Raw genomic sequence first — 26,174 nt, forward strand, 5'->3', positions numbered from 1 at the left:
CCTTCCTAGCACGTGTAAACAAGAATTCTTGTCAACAGGTCCCAACGTCTTACAAATATCGATAAGTTTCCAACCATCGTAAGAAAAAAATCTACCTGCAATAACCAAACAATGCCTTAATGACACACAAGACGACATGCCTTCTTCATCGATAGCATGATGAGATGGAAAGCTACTCACGCCGCCTTAATGGCACTGGTTGGAATGTTTGTGCATCATTGTTTTCTTCCATAATGCCTAACAACAACGAAAAAGAAGAGAAGAAAGTGGAATGTTTTGTAACACAAGGTAGGCACGAGAAGGCGACAATGTGTTGTAAAACAGGATAAAAAACAAGGCGGAAACCTCGACTGGAGACGAAGGCAAAGTTTGGGTTGATAATGAGAGTTACTGTTACAACAAATGGCGCATGAGTTTAATGAATAGGGAACGTCTCCACTTTAAATTGTTAACATCAAACTTTCTAGATGGAGGATTTTTTTGTCCTTTTCTCGAACCGTAGTTTCCCAACTTTTGAATAAAGGATATTTTTGTCATTTCCTCGAACCATCATTTCAGGTCAAGAAAAGCAAGTAAGGGTGATTAAGTCTTTGCAACAACACCAGAGTCCGATGCAAAGTTATGTCATCATACACGGGAATACGAGCCCCATATGCATAAATACGTGGCGCTCATTCGACCCCCGAACACAAACGTGGGATTCAATGAATCATCGGGGGCGAACATACACCACCCTCTCCCACCATCCTGTTTTCTTTCGGATAGACTTCTCTATATCGGCCCTCTAGATTTTCACCCTCAATGTCACCGGCAATTGTCTGCACATCGTCACCAAACAACAGACATTTGGCACATAGCATTTGAGTACGGTCCAAATAAATATTGAACTTGAAACTGATAGAAAAGAACTAATGTTCTGTTGTCTTTTTTGGTCATTTAGTTATTCATTGGACAAGTCTTCAAACATACCTTGATCACCTGCATAGTATATCCATGAAAATATTTTGGACCAGTCAATTATATGATCACATCACGGAAGTAAAATTTCTGAAAAGCTTTAAAAAAAACAATTACAATTTACAGGGATAGATCGGTCACATGAACTTGACAACCTCGCCTCTCTACTAGAAGGTACGGTACAATCGAGTGCACCAACAACGATCGAGATGAAATGAAAATGGAGAGCCACAGAATATGTTTAAGGATCGCAATCCACAAGGAATTCAAGCCACTCGTTTTTGTCCTTTGAGAGAGAGAGAGAGAACCCGGAAAGTTTCAACACCAACAGTATCTCAACTTTCACCAGCAACAGATGCTGCCGGAATTCCAAATCTAAATCCGACCACTCTTTTTTCCGGCGTGATTTTCCGGTGCGGAGAGACCGGCAAATGGCCACCCATTCAATAAACGTCCACTCCCCATCTTTAAGATGCGCCAAGTTGGGAAGACCAACCGGTCTCCCGGCCACCTCTTCCTGTTTTCCGTCAAACGAAGACCACAGATGCAGGGGACTCAGAACATCCCGAAAAGCGATGGTGGTATCCTGGCAACGGATTCGCACTGAAGCCTTCGTCTGCTCTGCTGTACAGCAAGAGTCCTCATCGGCTTCAACTGGTAAGATGACGGGAATATGCCTTGACTTTTGCTGTTTCAGAAGATCGACCCTTACAATTTCGTTTATGGCATGATCTTTTAGTTGCCGAGGCGAAGGAAGAGAAGCTGGCCGTGAAAGAAGCTCCGGCGAAGCTGAAGCGTGCACCTCCGGCGAAGCTTCCGGAGAAGCCCTTGCCGGAGCTGATGGTGGAAGACGTCATCCCTCCTCTGAAGGCGATACTTGAGGCAGAGGAGGAGCTCTCGGAAGTGGAGCTCTCCTTCCATGACAATCAGGTTGGTCGCTGTTGGTCTCTTCTTTTCTTGTTTTGTGAGTGTTTGGTTGCTCTGTTTTCAGTGTTTTAACTCCTGTTGGTGGTGTTGCAGTTAGAGGGTTCGTTTGTGAACAATGGTGTGCGTTATACTTTTTGGGCGTTCTTCCCTAGTGGTGCTCTTGTAGGTACTGCTCTCTCTCTCTCTCTCTCTCTCTCTCTCTCTCTCTATATATATATATATATATATATATATATATATATATATATATAGATTAAAGAATTGCATCTTCATGTAGTTGCATTTATGCATATACTGAAATGGTTTTAATGGGAAACTGTTAGCTACACTACAAAGTTACCAAGAAATAAAATTGATATAAGAAGCAAGTGGCACAAAAGAGAGAGCGTTAGAAAGTAGTGTGAAGCGGAAAGTAGGACATACAGGCATATTAGCATAAACAAAACCTAAATATAAATGCATACCTGTAGACACCATTAAAACAATGAGTGTGTACTAGGCATTCTCCTCGGCCTATCAACACCCACGATGAGCTTAGGCCTTAGGTCAATGATGAGGAGGACCCTGAACCCAATATTAATACTAGAATGTGAGCAATATGGATGTTGGTGGCTGATGGCTCTCATCATACGCATAACCCCACCCCTCTTTTTTTATAATGGGAGATAAGAGTGGTTACATGAATGTGGTCTCTCCACATTCACGTAACCTCTACCCACTAACTCTTCTTAACTCTTCACTAACCAGCCCACTAATAGTGTCAAATCGGGTCACTTGATGGGTTGGACTCAGACCTCAAATGTTTAACATTTTCCCACTTGACCCATTGACACTAAAAGTGCACTAAATCGAGGTCACTACAGTTATCTCGATTTAATGGGTTCACATGTTATCCTGTATCATAAGAAATGAATCATAAGTTATGGAGATGAACATCTTTTTATGAAATATCATATTTTCATGTACTATAATATAATTCATTTTCAATGCTTTAACATGTTAAGATTACCTTTATGAATAGGTTGGTCTCTAACCCATTTTATTGATCATTTAATATTGTTATTCTGTTATTCTCTCTAACCAAATGAGAGATCCTTTATGCAAAATCAATAATACATAATCCAATTAATATTGTTATTCTGCTATTCTCTTTAACCATATGAGAGATCCTTTATGCAATATCAACAATACATAAAGTCATAGAGAATTCATTCACAAATGGGATCACATATAATGTATTGTTATACATCAGAAAGAATAAAAAAAGACACATCTCCTTTACATGTTGAGAATACAATCTCGGTGCTAACCCTTTAGTAAGGAGATATGCAGTCATTTCTTTCGTACCAATTATATCAATATATGCAAGATGATTCTCAGTCCTTTCTTGAATAATAAAATATTTTAACTCAATGTGACGTTACGAGGTTGAGCAATTGTTATTTGAGAAGAACACGACTGCTTCATTATCACAAAAGATCTTTAGTGGTCTCTCAATAGAATTCACAATAACAAGACCCATAATGAAGTTTCTTATCCAAATGGCCTAAAACGAAGTCTTGTATAGAGCAATAAATTTTGCCTCCATGGTATGAGCAACAATTATAGATTGCTTTTCACTTCTCCATGAGACGACACCACCTGCTAATAGGAAGATGTATCCAGTAGTGGATTTTCTACTGTCAAGACATTCTCCTAAGTTCGCATTAGAGTATCCAATGACCTCTAGGTAGTCAGCTTTTCTTTAGGTCAACATGTAGTCCTTCGTTTCTTGTAGATAGCGCATGACTTTTTTCACTGCTTTCTAGTACGCAATGCATGAGTTTGACTCATATCAAACAAACATTCTTACAACAAATGCTATATCAGGTCGTGTGCAGGTCTGCGCGTACTGCAAACTCCCAACCGTTGTAGCATATGGGACAATTGTCATCTAAGCATTTTTATTATCATCTTGAGAACAATCCTTTAAGCTCAATTTATCTCCTTTCACTATGGGTGACGAACCACGAGAACAATTCTCTATCCCATATCCTTTAAGAACCTTAAGGATATAAGATTTTTGAGAGAAGCCAAGAACACCCTTAGTTATGTCACAACAAATATTGAATCTAAGGATATAAGTGGCCTCACCCATGTTCTTCATATCAAAATAAGAAAAAAAAAATCTTTTGTCTCGTGTAATAAACTTAAATTATTAGTTACAAGAAAAATATCGTCAACGTATAAAATCAAAATTATGAACTTACTCCCACTAGTCTTTATATAAATACACTAATCAACAATATTTTTAGTGAATCCAAAGTTCATAATTACCTGATTGAACTTTTTATACCACTGGTGGGAGGCCTATTTAAGTCTATAAATTGACTTATTCAATTTGTAAACTAAATGATTTGAGTCATCTACACTGACACCATGAGGTTTTTGCATGTATACCTCATCTTTCAGATTCTGATTCAGGAAGACAGTTTTTACATCTATTTGATGTAGCTTTAAGTCAAAATGAGTTACGAGGGTCATGATTATTCTCAATGATTCCTTAGTTGAGACAGGAGAAAAAGTTTCATTATAATCAATGCTCTCTATCTGTGTGAAATATTTTGCAACAAACCTAACCTTGTATCTCTTCACTTAACCTTTAGAGTATGTTTTAGTCTTATATACCCACTTACAACAAACAAGTCTAACTCCATCAGGTTGAGGTGCAAGATCTCATACTTGATTATTTGTCATAAAGTAAAGTTCTTTCTTCATGGCATTGATTCAATGTGTTAATCTTTCACTTTTAATGGTTTCTGCAAAGGTAAATGAATCATCATCAATATCTATGAAATTATTACTCTTGCAAATACAACACATAGTTTGGATGGAAAGCAGATTTTTTGGTCTTCATAGACCTCCATACACGTGCTATAGGTGGTTAAAAATGAACTTATGTATCATGTTGTTGTTGTATATTCTCATGAATAACTTGCTCTATTTAGGATTGATGTTCATTGACTGAACTTTCACTACAAGAAAATCATGGATTAGCGACGGCTTATATCCATCGTTAATCCATCGCTAAGCCGTCGCTAAACAGTTTAGCTACGGATTAGCGACGGATTAGCGATGGATAGAGGCCATCGCGAATTTTTGCTCGCTAATTAGCGAAAAAACTTATTTGTCGTTAATTCCGTCGCTAATTTGCGACAGATTAGCGACGGACATTATCCGTCGCTAATCCGTCGCTAAATTTAAAAAATAAAAAATAAAAAAAAATGATCCCTGTCGGGCGGTATTCCGGCAGCAATAAGCCGGACTTATACCGCACCCGACAGGCATCGTCGTCCTCTGTGAACCAGCGTCGTCGTCCTCCGTGAACCGGAGGACGACGACGCCGAAGGCAGACCTTGCGTGGCACCGCCTTCGGGGGCAAGGGCTCGCACCCCTTGATCATCAGCCGCTGCGCAAAGATGTCGTCCGCCGGGCACGTCCCCCCGATGTCGTACGACATGTACTGCTTCAGCTCCTCCTGGAACCGTCGGCAGGCGTGACCCACCGGTGGGTAGATCTCCTCGGAGCCGAAGGTGGGCGAGAAACCCAGCGGCAGCTTGTGCGGACCCACCACGTTCCTCACCTCGTCGGGGACATCGGGGCCCCAACCAGCCAGGTGATCTGTCTTGGCACCATCATATTGTTCAAGGACCACGGGGTCGTTCTGGCCGCTATTGCTCCCCCGTTCCGGCAGCGACTCCTTCAGCCGAGCCAGCTCCGTGAGCAGGTTCTCGAGGAGGGTGTTGGAGGAGTGAAGCTGGTTCTGCACCTCGGAGAGATGGGCCTCGGTCGTGACGAGGCGATTTTGCGTGGTGTTGAGCTCATGGAGAAGCTCATGGGCGTCAAGCACGATTTCCTTCCCTTTCCTGCTTTTCAACACCGCGGCCTGCTTCGTTGAATGCAACACGCCGATGAGTCCGCCCTCGTTCACTTCACAAAAAGGAAAGCGATCTGTTGAATAATAATAATAAAGAAAGAGATCGAGTGCGATCGATTTAAATCGAGTGTGATCGATTTAAATTTCGAAAGGGAGAGAGGGAAAATTTCGCGCTCGGTTTAAATCGAAAATTAGCGAGGGATTTAGCGACGGAATTTTTCCGTCGCTAATCCGTCGCTAATTAGCGACGGATTAGCGACGGAAAAATTCCGTCGCTAAATCCCTCGCTAAAATGTTTTTTCGGTATTGAGAATTAGCGACGAAACAATTGTTGTCGTTAATCCGTCGCTAATTAGCGACGGATTAGCTAGAGAAAACTTTCATCGCTAATCTGTCGCTACTTAGCGACGGATTCATGAAGAAAGTTTTCTCTAGCTAATCCGTCGCTAATTTGCGACGGAAAAAATCCGTCGCAAATTTCCGTCGCTAATTAACATTTTTCTTGTAGTGTTTCTCTAACATTATCTAAATGAACAATGACAAGAAAACTAGGTTATTCTCCTTTGCAGGTATGGAACCTGAATCCTGCATTTTCTCAAAATCAATATTTTGAGGTGCATCTATCTCAATAGAACTATTGTCAAGAAATCTCGCTTTATCTATTTTCACTATCGATGGTGTATGAGATGGACAATAAAACCTAAAACTCTTTGACCTTCCTAGATATGTGCATATATGATAAAATCCACTAATCGTCTTAGGATCAAAAGCTTTTATATGTGGATTATACAATTTAGCTTCAGCTGGACATCCCCATATGCACATATATGATAAAGAAGGTTCTCTACCTTTCCATAACTCGTAAGGAGTCTTCTGAACAATCTTCGTAGGAACCTTATTCAAAATATGCAATGTTGTCTTAAGAGCTTCACCCCACAAGGTCAGGGGAAGGTTTGAGTGATTTAATATCACTTGAACTATTTCTGGTAAGCCCTACCAGGCATGGTATATTGAGGTACAATGCTTTTCTCTTTTAGAAACCGCGCTAATGACCCTATAACCCAATATAGATGTATTTGTATGAACAAAACTGAAATATAAATGCATACCTATAGATGTCATTAAAATGATGTGCGAGTGCTCAACGTTCTCTTCAATCTATCAACGCCCACGATGAGCCTAGGCCTTAAGTCGATGGTGAGCAGGACCCTGAACCCAATACTAATACCAGAATGTGGGCAATATGGGTGTTGGTGGCTGACGGCTCTCATCATATGTACAACCCCACCCTTCTCCTTTTATAATGGGAGATAGGGGTGGTTATGTGAATGTGTTCTCACCACATTCACTTAACCTCCACCCACCAACTCCTCTTAACTCCCCGGATGGGTTGGACCCATACCCAAAATGTCCAACAGGACACGCATGAAAAATGAAAAGAAAATATATACAAAGCAATATGAAGAGGGGGGCAGAAGTAAATAAGAAATGATAAGAACACAATGTGCAAAATGTAAGAAGTGAGGGAAAACTTTAAGAAAGCACAGTGAAATCAATTTAGGAAACGAAGAGGAAATGAGCTTCCCATTAAAGAGAAACAAGTTTCTCATCTTTTGAAAGCATGTTTCCCAAAGCTTTCCTTCTTTTTGGGAAAGCCAGAAGTTTTCTGCTTCTAAAGCTTCGGGTAAGCAAGTTTTCCCATGTAGCAGGAAGTTTCAGGTTATTATAATATGAGGTAAAATACTCTTTGGCTGAATCTTTCATGTGCGACCTTTATTTGACCAATTTGACCCCACCATTGTATTCAACGTGGTCCATTTATCAGGACATGCACTTTCAATAAGGTGGTTTTGATGAAAAAGTATGATTGCTTTAATACTGAAATTTTGATGCATTGTACTTTTGATTTTTGTAGTCCTTAAAATATCAGTTCACACAACACAATTGAATGATCTAAACATGTTTTTGACGGAAAAAATAATATAGATCATATTCGTAAAGCTTGATCCACAAAAAAATATGTGAATGAATGGGTTAAATCCTCCTAGAGAGTACGGTACACTCGAGGGTAGTTCCCTTGTCACTCAATAGATTGGCGTGCCCTCAAGATAATGTTTGATGCCAAGAGAGAATTTTGACTTGTTTTCGTCTTGGCATGATTTAATTACTTGAGAGATGTCAGCCTTTGTAGGTTCCCAAATAGCCTAGACGTAAAACAGAGTAAAAAAGAAGCATAGAAGATCTATAGTAGCGTGTTTGATTCATTTGAATTGAACAGCTCATTTCATGGAATAGAGAATTTTATCCCTCTCAAATACCTAGAAGTACAGAATTCCTGATTTAAGGAAAGATGGCAACCTTAGGAGCTGGTTAAGAATGCATTCCCTCGTTTTCCATGGGATGTTGAGCTCAAAATAAATGCTAGAAAATCTCTTTATTGGCTCGAAAATCTCTCCAATAAAGAGATTTTTATTGGTAAAGGCTTTACTGACAAGATCTACTATGGCGTAGCACGAGTAAAGCCTTTTACTGGCGTTAGCCATGCCTTTACTGGCGTGATTTTCGTGCCAATAAAGATGAAATTTTTTGTAGTGAAAGTTTCTTTCCTTGGAATTTGCTTTGAATCTAAAGGTCCCAAAAGGGAGGAGGCCTAAGGTGCTTGAAAAATTGGAAGGAGGTTATGACAGGCTGTATGAAATGAAGACAAGTGGAATGATTCAAATGTTTTATACATAGGAAAGGAGAGAGAATCGACTAGATGAGTGTATCACTTGTAGATGGAAAAAGGCATGATGATGATGATGATGATGATAAACCCGTATATAATTGTCCTCAACCAAAAGGATATTGCATAATTCTCGGTTCTTTTTTTGCCAGTGGTTGGTTAGTTCAATCTATAGTTTTGTCTTTAAGATTCCACCATGGGAAAACTAAACCTCCCAAGCTTTGGAGCCACAACATCTTGCCTGTTCTTCATCTTGTTTCAATTGATTATATTTGATTGTAGATCTAGACTAGCCCTTATAGATGCAATTTTCAAAGGAAAGTTAATTTCCTCAAGCTAAAACGTTGTAGTTTGTGTTATAGTTGCATTGGTACTCAATACACCCATATCAGGCATACTTTCACCTGATAACGTTATGAAACTCACTTTGGAAACTGTAAATGGAAGTATCGAACTTTTAAGAAACTCATTCCAATTATTCAACCAGCACGTACCATCTGCCATAGAAACTTGTTTCTATTACATTATAAATGACTATCAAAATCGTTTCTATTAACATCTCTGCATGCAAACAATGCTTTTTATTTTATGAAGACACTATTTTCAGTAAGACTTCTAAATGTTATGATTTATTAAGAATTTACTGTACAATAATGAATGATTTTATATGTATATTTAATTATTTTAATTTATATGCATCTTTACAAGAATATATACTTTGTATGAGCTTTTTAGAAACTTGTACCAATTCTTTTAGAAACCATATCAATGTTTGTTATAAACTCATTTCAATATGCGTTTCAAATAAAAACGTACCTGAAACTTTTTAAGCTCTCATGTACCCATACCTTGCACTCGTGTGACAACTATGGTTTGTACCAAGGTTATCAGACTAGAAAGTGGAAGCAAAAAAGATACTGGCAGTGAAAGCGAGAAATGCTGCATTTTAAAATGTATAGAAAACAGAAGACGAGGAATCAAAAAAGAAATATAAGAATTGAATGGGAATCAAAATGAAATACAAATAAAAACTAAAATAAAAGTGACTAATATTATATTTCATGATTTTTTTAGTGTAAGAATTAAATTTTAACAAAATCTAAAAATGACAACTACTTAAAGAAAGCGAGTGGAAGTGAGTGAGAAGAGAGAAAATACATAAAAAACATAAAAAGTTGAGTAAGAGAACATATGAAAAGAATAGATAAAGCGTGTGAAAAGTATAGGAGAAGCCTGAGGGAATCGAGGTTCTCATCAAGTTTCAAAAGCGAGGAGTACCGCGCTTCCAAAACGAGTTTCCGGGAAGTGAGCTTCCTACCTATCTAAGAAGCTTCCCAACTGGTTTGTACTTAAATAATCTTTGCTGCTGAGATAAAAATGAACAGCTAAGTTTACTTCGTTGAACAATCGTGCAGATTCTTAGCCTCTTTATTAGCAGTAGCAACATGACAGTAGCTGGTACACTTCCTAAAGCCTCCACGATAGTAGCTTTTGATGTGAACAACTTTCCAGAGTATGAGACGTTATTAAGCTCAAAACTGAAGAAACCAAAAACTCTCACAATAGGCTGTGTTTCATTAGTAAAGGAATGGTTAATGACAGAATTTACAACAGTAATAACTCACATATTCCTTAAAGTTCTCTTTAAAATAGGCTCTGTAGGGTCCTTTTCCCATCCTATATTCCTTTGTGACAGCTTCTGACAGATCAGTAATACTTCAAGCAATTAATTTGAATGCTTTGTGTGTGTGTGTGTGTGTGTGTGTGTGTGCGTTCCCCTCACTTGTGCTGTTACTGGCAGGTCCAAAAGGGTTTTCCTTGTCTTCATATGGTTCTGGACCTAGCACTGTAGAGCCCTTCCTGGTTGATGAAAAGAAAATCACTGCCAAACATGTAATCTTCTGGGTGGAGAAAAGGTTGGCTGCTCAAGGCATTCTCTCCGTTTGGAGAGAGACATAATCAGCTTGTCTGTGGACAGGGAAGATGAAAAGGTTTCATATGATATGTATAAATGTTGGTGATTATTCACATTGTTTCCTTTTGTAATATCTACTTCAAATCATACAATGAGAAAAAGAAAATCCAATCACTTTATTTTTTTTGCTCTCTTTATCACTCTCCCAAGTCTTTAAAGTCCTTAATGGTTTCATGATCCACTTCTCCAGATCCAAAACTCGAGCACCATTCAATTCCATGTAGATTTGGATCCTGACCTTATCAAAACCTTTATAAAGATGAGAAGTATGCTGTGTTTTTGCAATCAGGCCAAAATTTTATGGGTCCATATTGAGTCAAAATGGATCTAGTTCGTTTTAAAACCATGCCATCATCAGCCCGAATTCAGGTTCTATTTGTGCAGGCAAGACATCAGAGTACCGACGGGGCCTCCACGTGATTGGTAGGAGCTGTCAGTGCACGTCTCTTTGTAGTGGGACATTGCAGGTTCAAACCCCAGTGGTACGTTAAATAATAACTGGCAGGGGTCTGCCTAACCGGAGCTTGCCTTTCAAAAAAATGGTCACGAGAGATATGCCACTCTTATTGCGTATAGAAAATTTGCATTCAATCGGCTCATGAGGGCTACATTCATCTGGTGGGACCAACTTGTGAATGTTACTAAGCTGAAGGGATGTCATGAGTTCAAAAACCCATGAGTGCACGTCATTTGCAGCAAGACTAAAGTTGGGTGTACTCCCTGGTGGGTGAAGGAGACCTAGAGCTTTTTACACCAATGAGCTCACGAGTGAGTGAAGTTACTTTCTCTAGTTATCCAAAAAAGTAAAAAAAATAAAAATGAGCATTCAACCAGGTGCATTGCTATTCAGAGCAAGGATTGGGATCCATAACCAAAAAGCACACAACCAATCGAGTGCCAGTATTTCATCAAACCAGCAAGTGTATTTTGGGGTGTCAACGGGTCAGGTTTGGTTCAGACCCAGGTGGAACCAGACCTAGCCTCGATTTTCGGGTATAGTATCAGTTCTGAACCCAAGTCTAATCGGAGTCACCATAAGTGAAACCATACCCGGACCCGATAAGAACTACATGAACCAGACCCAGGTCATATCTTGTAAAACAATATTTGTTTATCATGTTTACATGCCAGCATTGCATGAGGCCCACAGTTTCAGAGTGCAGGCCTCACATGAAATGCTGTGGCTATGGCACTTAGCCATGGCACATAGCCCCTCCCTGGATCCCTGCTCATATCTTTCCTACCCTACCACTTGAATTGGGGGTTATTTGGTATTTAAGTAGGTTCGGGTGCATGACGGGTTGGATGCCCAACTTATTGACAGCCCTAAATCTTGGTCATAGTTGGCGATAATCTTCTAATAAGTACCATTATCCACAATTATTGCCTCCACCATTATCACCACCACTTGTGGCTATCTGTAGCTCGCCTGTTACTCCATTTCAAAATTATTGTTTTTTTATGACAAAGGAACCTTCACCGAGATCCAGGTCACTTAATGGGTAAAACTCCGGGTTGAGGACACGATCGGTGGGGTCATCGACACCCAAGACCTCACGGAGTCCACCAGTTGAAAGCACCTGCACACAAGTAGGGCTGGTAAATGAACCAAGCGGATGCAGGAGCGAAGCAATGCAAACCTAGTCTAGTAGGGTGCATTCAGATCCATCTTAGATATGGGTTATTTTATTGTTCAGAACTTTGTATTTGGATATTGGATCATTGTGGCTGATTCATATTTTTAGGATAAGTTTTATCTTTAAAGCAGACTAAGAAGCTTTGAACCTCACCGAGGACATGGCATTGGATAGAAATGATTGGAGGAGAAGGATTCATGTGGAAGACCCAGAATGATTTTCTTTTTTGGTTCATATCGCCGACCCCAATTGTTTTGGGATGAAGGTGTTGTTGTTGTTGTTGTTGGATAGGTAAGAGATTTTGTAGTTAATCAGTTGATTGAATTCAGTTTTACTTTAATCTCTCATTATTTTCCTAAATTAATTTCAGTTATTTTTCTGCATTTTCTTTCATAGCTAGTTCCTGTTTTTTCCTAAATAACCTCGTAGTTGGTTAGATTTTTATGTAAATCTGAGATCAGATTTACATTAGTTGGTATTAGAGTGGGTTTGTCACCTCGATTCATTTGCACGAACGATTCGAGGGATGGTCCTGTTGGATTTTTAGATTCATCAAGCAAACTCATCGCATCAAACCATGGCAACTTCCCAGAGCCGTACCTATGTTTTATGGGGCCTGAGACGGAAGGAAAAAATGGGTCCCCTATTAATAGTAGGAGTTCGGGGGCAGCGCCTCCGAATTTTTTTTAAAGAATCAAAATAACAATAAGATTTGCATTCACATTAAACAAATATAATATTCCAAATATTTATATTATATTAAATAAAAATAGGGGAGCTCGGACCTTAAAAATGGGCCCCTAAAATTTTTTTGGGCCCAGGGGCCCTGAGGCCCAAGCCTCATTGGCCTCTTTACAGGTCCATCTGTCATTGTTGCTGGTCTTCTTTCATGGCAAATTAGTTCGTGCAAGGGCATTCTAAAGTTGCAGCAGCAAGCCAATCTTTGGTGCCCGCTTTCCTGATTGGGGCCAACCTTGGTCCCCAACGTAATGGCCTGCATGGGCTAGTGCTGTTCTAATCAACCCCAACACCTACCTATACACCTATCCGATATGCCCTAAATATAGCTCAAATCCCTATCCAACCCAACTAGATCAAGCCAATAAAAAAAAAACCGTTGTGGACTCAAGCCCTTGCACCGTCACGGCGGATAGCATCCGTCGCCATTGCGTATTTTTCTTGCAGTGCTACTTGTTCAAGCCCTAACCCGATTCAAGATCGGCCCGGGTTTACCTTGTAGGGGCAGGCCCATTAAGTGACCCGGTTCTTGGTGAGGGTACTTCGCCATAAAAAAAAAAAAAACTCCTTGTCACCCTGACTAGGCTGAAATTAGGGTGGCAATCGGGTCGGGTTGGCGGGTTGGCGTGTCAGCATACCTCAACCCGAACTCGACCCGTTTATTAAACGGGTCGGCTGTGGCAAACACGAACCCGACCCATTTAATAAACGGGTAACCCGACACGACCCGCCAACCCATTTAATAAATGGGTTGGGTCGGGTAAACGGGTTTTCAGGTTGGCGGGTTGACGGATCGGGTTGGCAGGTAGGCAGGTTGGCGGGTCGGGTTGACGGGTTGACGGGTCGGGTTGATGGGTCGGGCAGGCGGGTTGGCGGGTCGGGTTGGCGGGTCGGGCAGACGGGTTGGCGGGTTGACCCACCCGCCTAACCCGTTTATTAAACGGGTCAGCCGGGTTGGCATACCCCCAACCCGAACCCGACCTGTTTAATAAACGGGTTACGCGGGTCGACCCGTTTATTAAACGGGTTGGCTTAAGCCCAACCCGAACCCGCCTAAGAGGCGGGTTGGCGGGTCGTGTCAGAAATTGCCACCCCTAGCTGAAATATAGGCCAGGACTATTCCAAGTTCCCCAAGGGGTCTTGCCAATGCCAAACACGCCTCAAGTTTTTAGGTCAAACACACATTCCATTTTAGGAGCATAGGTTAGTAGATCTATTAGACCGGGTGGATTTTGGTATTAACCAGTATTGGATCATGACCCATAGGCCATGGTCAACAGCACGCCAAGTCAACTGCTTGACTCAGGATAGATGGACCCGGTCTCTCCATTAACCAAGTCTTCAGATATCTTGGTCTTAATTTTGACTTCAACCTACGACAACAATTTCATTTGTATCGAAGTACTTGAACGAGTCCTAATCTATGTATGTTTTAACACATTATCAGCAAGCACTTTTTCACTGCAGAAGCCTTAATGATCTGTTTGGAAACCGGTAGCTGGGATTGAATCGAGTTTAAGCATTTGGTAAAAACTTGGTCCAACTACCTTAGTCGTGGCTGTTTGGAAGGATGACGTTGAGGAGGCAGTTTATGCATTTATAAAAGGAGGTGAGACCATTTCCCCCCTTGTATTTGAACTAAAATCTGGATTTTGGTAACCACCACCTCCCATAGTTGGTAGTTGCCAAATCCAGGAATTTGCAGCTGCCACTTTTCCAAATGCGTAAATCTTCTTATGACAGTAAATCAGCCTGAGCCTGATAAAAGGACCACTTGCTCGGACCTGACTTGGGTGGATGGACCTGCCAGTATGGCAGGCAAAGCCAGCGCGGTTAGGTCTCTGTTCTTGAGGGTGGTTTCTCTGTGTAAATATCAAAAAAAAAATGTAGGTCTGTCAACAAATTGAACCTGATCCGGAACAGGTGGATCCAAATCCAGACAAAGGTCCACCTCTGCTCGGATCTTGTGGATTCAAACCAATTAATTGTCAGACCCATTACATTAAGCCCAAATCTGGGTATCCAATCTGGATCAGTATATCTGTCATACTTGACCCATTAACAGCCTAGGTCCATAACCCATAAGATTCAGATATGGACCCTATATATCGGATCATCTATTCTTGATCCTACTCATTCAATCATCCATTTTCCACCACAAAAACAAACGCATTATCTGAATACCGTATATGATAGAGTCAAGCCCTAAACCATATCCGTATCTCTAAAACCGTATACCTGGACCATACGTCGGCAGAAAAGCAGAAAATGACAGTTATGTCCCCACAGGGAATTTGAGCGAGACAGAATCCCTGGGGCCCCACCACCAGGAGGTGGGACCGTTGGAGCTGACAGGTTCAACGACAAACACAGCAAGAGGGTCCGGCCCACACAATTTTAGTAAGCATGTGTGGGCCCACCCTTGTGGTCCAGGTTGCCCGGAACTGCATGTGACTGATGCTTTTGCATTGAATCTAATCGAACAATCTGTCACTTGGCCCTACTCTTTCTCTCTCTCTCTTAATTTTTTTTCTGTAGGGATGGCAGTGGATTTGAGGAAACGGATATTAGTCTAAACCCGTTCGCCATGGGGCTGAGAAGGAGGACATGAAATGGAGAATGGATCAGGAATGGAGGTGAAAATCAAAACCCGTGCAGGGACGAAAGAGAGGTTGGACTTACTCTTTCCCCCACCCCGATCCCCGTTATTAAAATTATTAATATACTTTTAATATTTTACAAAATAATATTTAAATCTTATATATATATATATATTCATTTTTTAACTTTAAGTGTCACGATTCTTTTCTCTCATCTTTCCTCCCTCCAACAAGTCTGACCTAGTGACCAGTGTTGTGAGAGGCGTACGCCTCAGTACCTGAAGCGTACGCCTCAGAGGCGAGGCGCACGCTCAAGGTGATGCGCAAATTGCCCCTCATCAACTTTCAGAACCCCCTCCTTCATTCCCAAGTCTTCCTCCTCCGCCCGATTCGTCGGCTGTGCTAACCCCAAGTGCCGGTGGATCCACCGCCACGTGACAGCCAACTGCTCCTCCGCCGCTCCCTGCCTCCCCTCCCACCGCTTCACTTCCATACCAGTTGTGAGAGGCGTACGCCTCAGAGGCGAAGCGAGGCGTTCGCTTCGCCTCATCGCATTTAACAACCTTGCTAGTGACATAGGGATGGCAGTGGACCGAAGAAAAAACGAAGATCCATCTAAATCTGCTTCGTTTGGAACGAAGATGAAGGACATGAAACGAAGAATGAACCGAGGATGGAGGTGAAAATCAAAACTCATGAAAAGGCAAAATTTTGAGACGGAACAGGGGTGGAGAGCTTGTCCCCCACACAGCCGCGGTCCACTGCCACCCCTATTTTTTAAGAAAAGAGGCTTACACTATATTTCTCTCTCAAAACCTAAATCATGCTTACTAAATATTTTTTATGTGAAAATAAACCTAAACCCAAACCCAAACCCAAACCCAAACCAAAACCATGTTTATTAAATAGTTGACAACATTGTAATTTATACTGTTTAGAAAAAGTATATGCACGGGGGTATTAATTGGAAAATTATTCTCTTTACGGCTGTTTTTAAACCGACATGTCACGTTAAAACATTTAAAGAAATTTTGAATTTATGTAGTCCTTACTCTTATAGAAAAGATGTTACCCGCGTCCTCCTACCCAGAAGGCACACAACTACTATTTATTATTATTTTATTTTCATTTTGACTAAAATATTGCATATTTTTTGAGGCACTTCCCTACGAAAGGGGCTCTATTAATAGGAAATAGGGCATTTTTTTAAGGCAAGTTGGGGCTAGTCTGTACCTACCAGTTATACAACTGTACCATTGGGTTTTGAATCTACAACGTCCCAATTAATGTTATCAGTATCGGTGTCTATAGCCTGTATCGGTATAGGCCTAGTTTTGATAAGCTGCAGACCTGAATCTGCTATTTTTTAATAAATATAAAAATATATAAAAAATATTTTTTAATATTATTCTAAGAATTTTAACATGTGTCATGTAATGATTGACACAATCATTTTTTATTATTTTTGAGTATCAGTATCCGATACAGCTGAATCGGTGGCCCAACGATTGAGGGCTGATACTGATACAGATAACATTGGTCCGAACTAGCTGCTCCTACCAGAAAAGTGGAGCCCTTCTACAAAGATAAAACAAACATATTTATGATCAAATATGATGAACTCATACAATAAATGCAAAAAAAAAAAACAGTTTTTTTATCAAAAAAGGTTCATACCTCTCTTCCTAGAGAAGCACTTTCTCAATAAGCCTTTCAAAAGAAAGAGGCTTCCTCTTGAGTGGGAGGTAACAAACGCCCCACAAGAGCCCCCTAGCACTTCATGAGCATTAATATTTTTTTATACAGTTTTTAACATGGTTGCTTCAAAGAGCTCTCTCTCTCTCTCTCTCTCTCTCTCTCTCTCCTGTGGACAGGTGAAGGTTGGACAAGAAAGCCTTATAGGTTTTTTAAAATTTTGCTACAGTTTTCTTGTACTTAATCAAATGGCATAAAAATGCATTATTTAATTTTATTTTGTTTAATAACAAAGAAAACCACTTCACTCACTCGTTAGTAAAATACAATCTCGTTTTTTCATGAGAAACTGAAAAACCACCTCCCAGATAATAGACCTAATTGCGCTAGCTATGCCTCTTGCTGCACTTACTGTTGTTTTCTCAGCGATGTAAACATGTGATGAACCCTTGTCCTAGAGAGTCGCCTTGCTTGGGCACCAGCAAAAAACATAATGCCCTTGCACCTTCTTCTATGCAAAGGGGTCTAATTAGGGGTGTCAACTGGTCGGGTTTGGTTTGGACCCAAGTAGAACTAAACTTAGGCCCAATTTTCGGGTATGGTATCGGGTCTAGACTAGAGTCTAATCGGATCCACTAAAAGAGAAACCATACCCAAACCCGATATGAACTACATGAACCAGACCCAGACCATATCCACTAAAATAATATTTTTTATCATTTTTACATTGAAAATTTACGGGTCTTAATCGAAACTCGGGTCGAGCCCAGGTCTAATATAAAATTTCACAAACTATACCCGAATCCATGTATTAATCAGACATTTGGGTCCGGACCCAGGTCTTTATTGGGTCTTATTATTTATCACCTTACTCGGACCCTGTAGGGTTTGGTCAGGGTAAACCAGACCCGTTGACACCCCTAGGTCTAATGGCCAAGGCCCCCTCCCACTACAACAAACCCCTTGAGGCTTTTAAAAAAAATCCCCTTGCCCACCAACCGAAGAGGACACCCACCCAGCTTTTGGCCTTGAAGCAAGGTACACAAACCAGTGGATCTTAAACAAGTGTGATCTCTTCAACTTTGATGACATTCATGGGTTGCCCCTGCTAGATGAGTGGAGCCCACATGAATGATTTCAATTTGCTTCAATCTTTCTTTTGTTAGCGATGTAACTTTAATCATTTGATTTTTCATCTAAACGAAAGTTTTGCTTAGTTACAAGTAATCAATCCCTTCTTTCAATAGCTAGGTTAGAATAATTACTTGCAGTGGATGCTATGATATGCAATCAAACAAATCCACAGAAAAAGAGAAACCCATATTCTCTGGTTAGTGTCTAATTAATGTGATTCCTTATGAGAACACAATACTTAATTTGTAAAAATGACGGTAGAAACAGTTTGACAAATTCATAGACCCACCTATGCCACCTTGTTATGAAAACTTTTGTAGTTTTCTTGTGTTCAATCTGCCTCTGACACAATACATAATTTTTAACACATTATTGGAATGGACAGTATGTACAGATGGCCTTTCTGGTACCAAAGACTTGGCTAATAATAATTGTGAAGAAATGCAAAATTGCTTGTTGAAGAAAGATACAAGAGAAGCAGAAGGAAAACCAATAAAACTTTGGCGTGTCTGAAAAGATGATCCAGGACTCCCTGCAGTGAAAAGAAGGGTGCAGTGGATCAGGTAGAATTGAATATGAATTTCAAAAGATGAACACCACAAACTGTTGGAGAAGAAGGTACCAATCTTGTGTCATTTATTGCCATCATACTATTATACCTTTTACAACACCCTCCTGTTTATTACTCCTCAACAGTATCATACAATTTTAAAGAAGGGATCATGAAATAGGAGTGGTGGTTAAGCGGCTGCTTCTGAACATAATAGATGTGATCATGACATAGGAGAATGGTTAGACCAGAAGGGTTTTACAGTCTGCCATTGAGGGTCCACACCTGTACCCTAATTTACTGGCTTAGTGTTGACGCCACCATATGCCTCATGAGCTGGGTTAGAATATAATATACATGTTTGATATCACAGAATAACAGAATTGATTCACTTAAGCAGCTACTTCTGACCATTGATCCCCATTATATTATAGTCCCAAGGTTTCAACCTTTTCTTGGAGAGAGAGAGAGAGAGAAACGAAAGTAAAGTAAAAGATAAGGAAGAAATCAAGTTGTCAATCAGATCTTTTATAAAGTATATGGAGGAAGGACAATGAAATTTAAGAAATCAAGTGGTCAGATTATCAAACAAATATCTTGAGAAAGTTCAACGATTACCTTCCCAATACAAAATTGTTGTAGAGAGTCTATAAGTCTGTAAGATTATACAGAATTCAGAATGAACATTTGAGGAAGTAAATACTCATTAAAAAGAAAAAGAGGATAAGGTTACCATCATCATCGTCATCAAGAACCACAAGCAATAATCACATCAACATCTACCCATTATCCGAGTAGACTAAGTTTACAATCATTCTTAAATCTGTGTGCAGCTCTACTTTCCCTACTCGCTTCTATTGTGACAAATATCTCGTTAAATCTCATGAAAATATTGCAAGAAATAAACCAAAAGTTTTAAACTTTTATTTATCACGATATTTTCAAAATATCGGACGCTTTTCCTTAAAAACATAAATATCATGTTTAAAACCCGATATTTATGTTTTTATCTGCTATTTATCGTTTAAAAATGTGTTTTATTTTTTTTAATTTATTTGTATTTATTTGTAAAAAAATATTTTTATATTTTTAACTTACCTTTTATTGATGATGTTTTGCCAAAAAAAAACTCAAGATTTCAAAAAAATCTATTTCTTGCGAGATTTTGGCTGCCGATATTTTGCATTTTTTAACTTTTGTCACTATGCTCACTTCTCAAAGTCTGTGTCCCCTTTCTCATTGTCTAACTGTTGCTGGTTCAACGGAATGCGTTGGGGTTAAAAGAAATTCTGAATTTCTAGAAATCACATGGATAAAATGACAAAGATCACAATGTCAACATATTTAATTACTGTGATTTGGGCTATGACCTTAAGCTTGACAAAAACAGTATTCAGCCAAACGCAATTCACAAAACAAAAAGCTAAAAACTGGCCTAAGCTGAAACCCAGAACAATTATCAACAATTTACAATCTTATCTGCACTTTCGGAAGAACAGAAGCAAAAAATATTACAGAAATTAGATTAAAGGTCGAATAAGGGCTGTAGACACAAATCAATAAAGGGCATCTGCATGATCAAGATAAAAAAAGAAGATTTTGATGAACTAGAGCTCTCAATTCTCAAATATACACAAGGAAACCAAACCTGCAAAGTTATAAATTCTTGGCGCCACAAATATCTAAAAGAAAAGAATCCACGATGCCTCACGGATTGATAGTGCAGTTCCGAAGACATACTTGGTCATAACTGACCGATGGTGGCAGTACACAATGATCTAAAAGGATCCACGATGCCTCACGGATTGATATTGCAGTCCCGAAGATATGCTTGGTTATAGTTGACATACTTCGACCAATAATCGCGATATTTTGGCATGCCGATCTCCAGCCAGGGCTTCATGTTTCCATTGTAGTGTATGACTGCTGCGTGCTCAATTTCCTTTTGATCAACATTTGGATTATAACCAAGGCCCAGAACATGCCATGACTTATCCAACACATATGTTCGCTTCCAAAATGTTATCAAACCCGGTGGCAATGTTCCCAGTTTCCATAGCTGCCTTTCACGATTCTGCAAAAATCAAGCCATACTATGAGATCATCTTAAATACGATTCTTTTAATGCTCAAAGCTCAAAACATACTCAGACTGCATATTAGGGATGAAAAAATGTCACAGTGAAACCCAATTTCTTACCAGTTTCTGCCATGAATGATACACCTCTGTCACTTTCTGCTTCTTCCATTCTTCCAAATCAAAGATGTTCATTCCATAAGCCCAACCACATGAACGAGGATTGAAGTTCTTGGCAATTAGGGGATTTGAAAAGTTGAGATATCTATCAAACCGATGAAAGCTCTCTTGACATGTTTCGACTGCCCCATTGATCATGCCTTTCAGATCAATCTTCCAAAGTGCAGTCAGATCCTTGTGAACAACAATGTCATCATCCAAGAAAAGCACCTTGTAGAGTTTTGGGAAGATCTCAGGCAGATAGAACCGGAGATGGTTTAGGATTGAAAGGTACTTTGGATTCCGAAACTTCAAGTTTGAATCAGAATTTGCACGGTGAGTTCTGAAGTAATAATCCATCATAGCTGAGGAAGAAAGTTGCTTGAGAACTGGGCTGTAACTTGAATTCAGCCATGTAAATTCATCCACATTTTGAACCTGGATGGCAGCTTTGCCAGGGGGATTGGCCAGAAACCACATCCTCATAGCCGCATAGTTTAGCTTATCGGTAACAACATGGAAAACATGCTTCTCAGGTTCCTGCAAAACAAATGAGAAACGTGTACCATTTTGTGAGAATTTGGTTCCACACAGGCTGTCAAAGAAACAACTGTACATTCTTGTAGAAACAAGCAGCTTCCTATTAGCTTAGTACCTTAGCATGACTTATAGTTGAGTTCACGACTACAGAGGCAGCCAATATGTTATCTGAGAATAATGCATAATGATAGAGTGTGGAGTCTTCCAGCTTCTCTTTGTTGGGGAATTCACGCTGGCTCAAATTCAGTGAGTAGTATTCTGTAGAAAGACGGAGTGGGAGGCAGTGAAGGCCTTTTGGAAGTGTTTTTGCAGCAAGCTGAGTTAAAAACATAGCCTGCTTTTTATGCGCTCGCAGCTGCTCTTCTGTAGAGTGAAGCATGGCTCGGAGTTTTTTCACAACAGAAGAGCAATCATCCTGAATCTGCTTACCCTTCTCCAACGTCTGCTCCATTGCCTTCAGTTTATCATAGGCACTACACAAGAAAAGCATCATCAAGAACTTAAGATTAACATTAACTAAACAAAAACACTACTATGTTTTTTCATGAACCGCATTATTAACATGGATCAAAGAACCTGCTTACTTTCTGGGCAGCTCAGAGTCTTTTGTTGCATCACCAAGTGCGCGCTGAACTTCCCTTATCCTAAGTCTAAGCTCCCTAATAAAGTGAGGATTGTTTCGGGTTGGTCCAAGACTTTGATAAACCCTTGCCCTGATCAACTGATCTCTCATCTGCCGAACACGAACATCTGTCATCGGTGGTGGATTGCTTTGTCTTTCATTACTGACCTTCTGAGATCCTCTTCGGCCACCTTTCTCCAATTTAGTTTCTTCCTGCTACCCATGACAAGGACAAGGTTGTTGTCAATGCAAGAAAACCAGTATTTAACTTTATGTCTAGGAATTTAGTGTTCAACTGAATTTCTACATAAGCATGATCTTATTTAGTGCATGGCATTTTAACTGGCATACCAGCAATGTCCACATATATAAATATATGCATGTGTGCGTGGAGATGAAGCAGGTAAAGGAAAACAAAGCCCAAGTTCATGTTTATAAATAAACTTAGAAAATCATAATCACAAAAAGAATATCCATTCGATATCCAAGTGAGAAACAAGGCAAAACAAAGCATCAAACAAAGTGAACCAAAATCAACACAGAAAACCTATGTTAACAAGAAAGAAAAGATTTGACAACAGCATCAGTGAAGAAGACAATTGTCATTTATCATAATTTGATATCGACATGCTTCTTACTATGTTAGGCCCTTATTTTCCTTGTTCAAAAACAATGTGCCCTGGACCAATCCATGGTCCATCTCCAACAAGGGGAGGACAACATGTGTATGTTGTGCAGTGTCACTCCCTTTTGAGATTGAGAACAGTGTATTTTGGGATTGACAATAGATTATAAGATGAAGTAAAAATTCATCGCTAAAATTTATTTGATTTAGTTCAACATTTTCGTAATCACAAATTGCACCTGGTTTTGTTGGGAACACGCATGGTATGTTGTCAATATCCTAGTTTTGAGGATTCAACATACTTTACACCCCCAATAGAAACTGCAGTATGACCAACGAACACAACTACATGGAGAGGCAGGAAATGATAAACTTTACCATTTTTGTAGGCGTGACTTTAGCTGTCGGTTCTGCTTTCTGTGTGTTTGGAAGAACTTCAAGTGCCACTACCTTTTCTTCCTTATTTTCTTCATCCCCGGAAGAGAGATCCTCCTTTTCTTTGCTCTCCTCTCCAGAAAAACCAAATGATTCTTTACTTTCTTCCTCAATTTCTGCAACTGCATCAGATTCTTGTTCACTATGAACTCGATCCGTTACTTGTTCAATATGTGCATTCTCCTCAATTTTGTCTGTTACTTGCTCGTTATGATTTTCACCTTCATTAGTGGTCCTGCCTGACTGTACACCATCAGCAGCAGCAGACAAAACCCTAGATTTGTGATCTCCTGAATTTAAAGCAGAATCTGAAAATTTAAGAACATATTTAACACAAAGCAGTAAGAAGGAAATCTCTATTATGATAACAAAATTACAGAAACCAATAAGTAAATGTCTAAAATCATCAGAAACCAATAAGAAAATGTCTGCAAATATACCATTTTCCACCAAGTTCTCCTTAGAACTCAATAAGGAATCACCCGACTTCTCCAGATAAACAATTCCAATAGGCTCTTTCACCTTACTTTGGGACTCCTGCGTAACAATAAAAAAGGAATTAAGCCAAAATGTACGATTTAGACAAATGGATCTGCAATTTAAACTGGGTTTAGTGAAAAGAATCTGTAAAAGAAATACCTGTTGAACTGCATTCAATCTGTCGGTTTCGCTCCCAAAGCTCTGAAAAATTAATTAAAAGGAACAAGAAAATATTTAATTTGATCAATATCAAGTATTCCTCAAACCAGTAATCAAGAATCAACATAAACAGATAAGATCAAGAACTGGCACAAGGAATGGACTTACCACCGCTGAGATCTCTTCACCAAATCCTTGGTTCGCTGAAAACAGCCAACGAAACAAAAATGAGAAATTCGTCAATTTTTCGAACCAGATGGAAAAAATGGAGTTGCAAATCAACGCGTAAGATCCCTTTACCAAAAACCAAAATTGAAATAGAAAATAAATTACAAATATTTTAAAGATCTAAAGTTGAAAACAGAATGAAGGAAAATGTTCATCAAACTCCCCCAAATCTATTTAATTAGAATAAAAATAGAATCAAAAGCGGAAAAAGGAAATTTGCAAAAGGAACGAAGAAAAATTCGCTAGAATCTTCATTTTATTCCGCCTAAATTTAGGGGGGGGGGGGGGGGGGGAGAAGGTAGAAAGAGATGCTGAAAGACGAAAAAAGGAAAGAGATGTTGAAAGACGAGAGGAGGAAGCTTACACCCTAAGATTCCAGTTTATCCCTTTCCAAAAATCAAAATTTATGAAGTAACAAACAACGCAATTTTTACGAACCCTACTCTATTTTATCTGCATTCTCAGCAAGAAATCTCAGAAAAAAATCACATAAAATAAGTTAAAAATACTTTTAAAAAGCCTACAATAAAAGATTTTTATGCAAAATTAAAAGATATATAATTTGTATGAATTTAATCCCTTCACTCAGAGAAGGAACTACTGGGCGCAAAAATCACAAACAAGAAACAGATTTTTTTTTTAATAAACTGCCTAAAACAACAAAACGGAATTGATGCTATTTCTGCATGTTCTAAAGTCTAAACACGTGTAATCACCAAAATGACTACCGGAAGTTCCAAATCTCTGTAACAGAGATAGAAATAAGAACCCGGATAAGAAAGAAAACAAACAGAAAAATTGTCACAAACAAGGGGACAGAAGGTGAGCTAAAACCTCCTAATTCCCTCCAAATCACGAACTTTATCCTATTTCCTTGAATCCAGACCCATTCGTTCACAGAAACAACAACTCAACGCTCCTAATCTCCAGAAGAAGAGATAAAAGCAGGAAATCCGAAAGAAAACACATGCAGAAAAAGTTAAATCACGAACAGAGCAAAGAAACCGCCCAAGACTCCCTAATGCCCACCAAAACGCGAAAATTTACGCGATTTCTGTACATCAGGGTCCCTTCACTCACCGAAAGAGGAAGTGAACGTCCCTAGTCTCTCTGTGAAGAGAACGATAGGAGAGACGACGGTGATGAAGAGCAAGAACAAGACGAGCTTCCTCGAAATCATGCTTCCTCCCTTTCCCATCTCCTCTCCGCCACAAAACCGCTCGCGATGTCTTCGCCTCAACTAGAAACCACTTACGGAGACCTCTGTGAGGCCAAGACCAGTCATGTTCCGGGAGGGATACGACTGAAAACCGCTCCGGCAAACCGCCTCTCTCTCTCTCTCTCCGGAGCCACTTATGTGCTGGACTCCTCTCTCTCTCTCTCTCTCTCTCTCTCTCTCTGGAGTAAAATGAATCGGATCCGGTCCGGTGAATGGCTGATATTGATCCATAGCTTGCGTTTTTGGAATGGATCCGAATCTGGATCAATGACACAGCGTGACGAATGCAACCGTGTGTTGTTTTGGATCTAGATGTGGTAATCCAGAATGTCAGCAAAAATGAATCCGGATTTCATAGGTCCTTCCGGATATGAATGCAAACGGATTGGATATGGTCAGATATCTGATCCGTGTTTGACAAGTTTTTCCAGATTAAGTAAGATCGGAATGTACATTCGGATCGGATTCCAATTCGTTCAATAGGATTACTTCCGGATTCAGATCATCATTTTAAGTCGGATCTCCAAATGAACCGATCTAAAATCCCAACCGATTACATTTTTTTACACGTAAATGTCTAGCTTATGTTCTATTTTTTCAGATCCAGTATTACCACATGTATTTTGGATTTGGATTCAACGCTGTCATCTGGTAAGGAAAGATAGCAATCAGATTTGGATCTGGTAAGAAGCCATGGAAGTCCGAAATTAGATCCTAACCATTTAAATCGGTTGTTACAAAGAAAAAATCATTGGATCCATTTTGGTTTTGACAGTA

General features: G+C 39.7%; 2 protein-coding genes across 4 annotated transcripts; one reads left to right on the forward strand and one right to left on the reverse strand.

The window, feature by feature from the left end:
- The first annotated feature begins 1,253 nt into the window (after positions 1-1,253).
- LOC149812629 (uncharacterized) lies at positions 1,254-10,636 on the forward strand. Of its 2 annotated transcripts, none has more exons than XM_089990935.1 (4): positions 1,254-1,614; positions 1,697-1,887; positions 1,978-2,050; positions 10,327-10,636. In XM_089990935.1, exons 1-4 carry the CDS (start codon positions 1,389-1,391, stop codon positions 10,482-10,484), a joined length of 648 nt encoding a protein of 215 aa, XP_089847061.1. In that variant the 5' UTR covers positions 1,254-1,388; the 3' UTR covers positions 10,485-10,636. The 2 variants fall into 2 exon arrangements, with proteins under 2 accessions (XP_089847061.1, XP_089847062.1); XM_089990936.1 differs by having other exon boundaries at positions 1,978-2,046.
- A 9,803-nt stretch (positions 10,637-20,439) lies between these two features.
- Positions 20,440-25,573, reverse strand: LOC149812630 (putative galacturonosyltransferase 4). 2 transcript variants are annotated; one of them, XM_089991955.1, is made up of 9 exons: positions 25,259-25,573; positions 24,119-24,153; positions 23,951-23,992; positions 23,752-23,848; positions 23,255-23,601; positions 22,214-22,464; positions 21,745-22,102; positions 21,054-21,629; positions 20,440-20,928 (listed from the first exon to the last, which is right to left on the reverse strand). In XM_089991955.1, exons 1-9 carry the CDS (start codon positions 25,374-25,376, stop codon positions 20,653-20,655), a joined length of 2,100 nt encoding a protein of 699 aa, XP_089848081.1. In that variant the 5' UTR covers positions 25,377-25,573; the 3' UTR covers positions 20,440-20,652. The 2 variants fall into 2 exon arrangements, with proteins under 2 accessions (XP_089848081.1, XP_089848080.1); XM_089991954.1 differs by having other exon boundaries at positions 23,255-23,619; positions 25,259-25,570.
- Positions 25,574-26,174: the final 601 nt, after the last annotated feature.

Source organism: Nuphar pumila, chromosome 16, assembly GCF_984573655.1.
Source record: "Nuphar pumila chromosome 16, dmNupPumi1.hap1.1, whole genome shotgun sequence".
NCBI lineage: Eukaryota > Viridiplantae > Streptophyta > Magnoliopsida > Nymphaeales > Nymphaeaceae > Nuphar > Nuphar pumila.

What these genes read in the sequence shown, in the direction of transcription:
- LOC149812629 (XM_089990935.1), top strand. Translation starts at nt 1,389, where the DNA reads ATGGCCACCCATTCAATAAACGTCCACTCCCCATCTTTAAGATGCGCC. An exon ending in GTCCTCATCGGCTTCAACTG is followed by an intron (nt 1,615 to 1,696) that starts GTAAGATGACGG and finishes ATGATCTTTTAG; the next exon opens with TTGCCGAGGCGAAGGAAGAG. An exon ending in TCTCCTTCCATGACAATCAG is followed by an intron (nt 1,888 to 1,977) that starts GTTGGTCGCTGT and finishes GTGGTGTTGCAG; the next exon opens with TTAGAGGGTTCGTTTGTGAA.
- LOC149812630 (XM_089991954.1), bottom strand. Translation starts at nt 25,376, where the DNA reads ATGGGAAAGGGAGGAAGCATGATTTCGAGGAAGCTCGTCTTGTTCTTG. An exon ending in GTGAAGAGATCTCAGCGGTG is followed by an intron (nt 23,993 to 24,118) that starts GTAAGTCCATTC and finishes TTAATTTTTCAG; the next exon opens with AGCTTTGGGAGCGAAACCGA. An exon ending in AAGTCACGCCTACAAAAATG is followed by an intron (nt 22,465 to 23,254) that starts GTAAAGTTTATC and finishes CATGGGTAGCAG; the next exon opens with GAAGAAACTAAATTGGAGAA.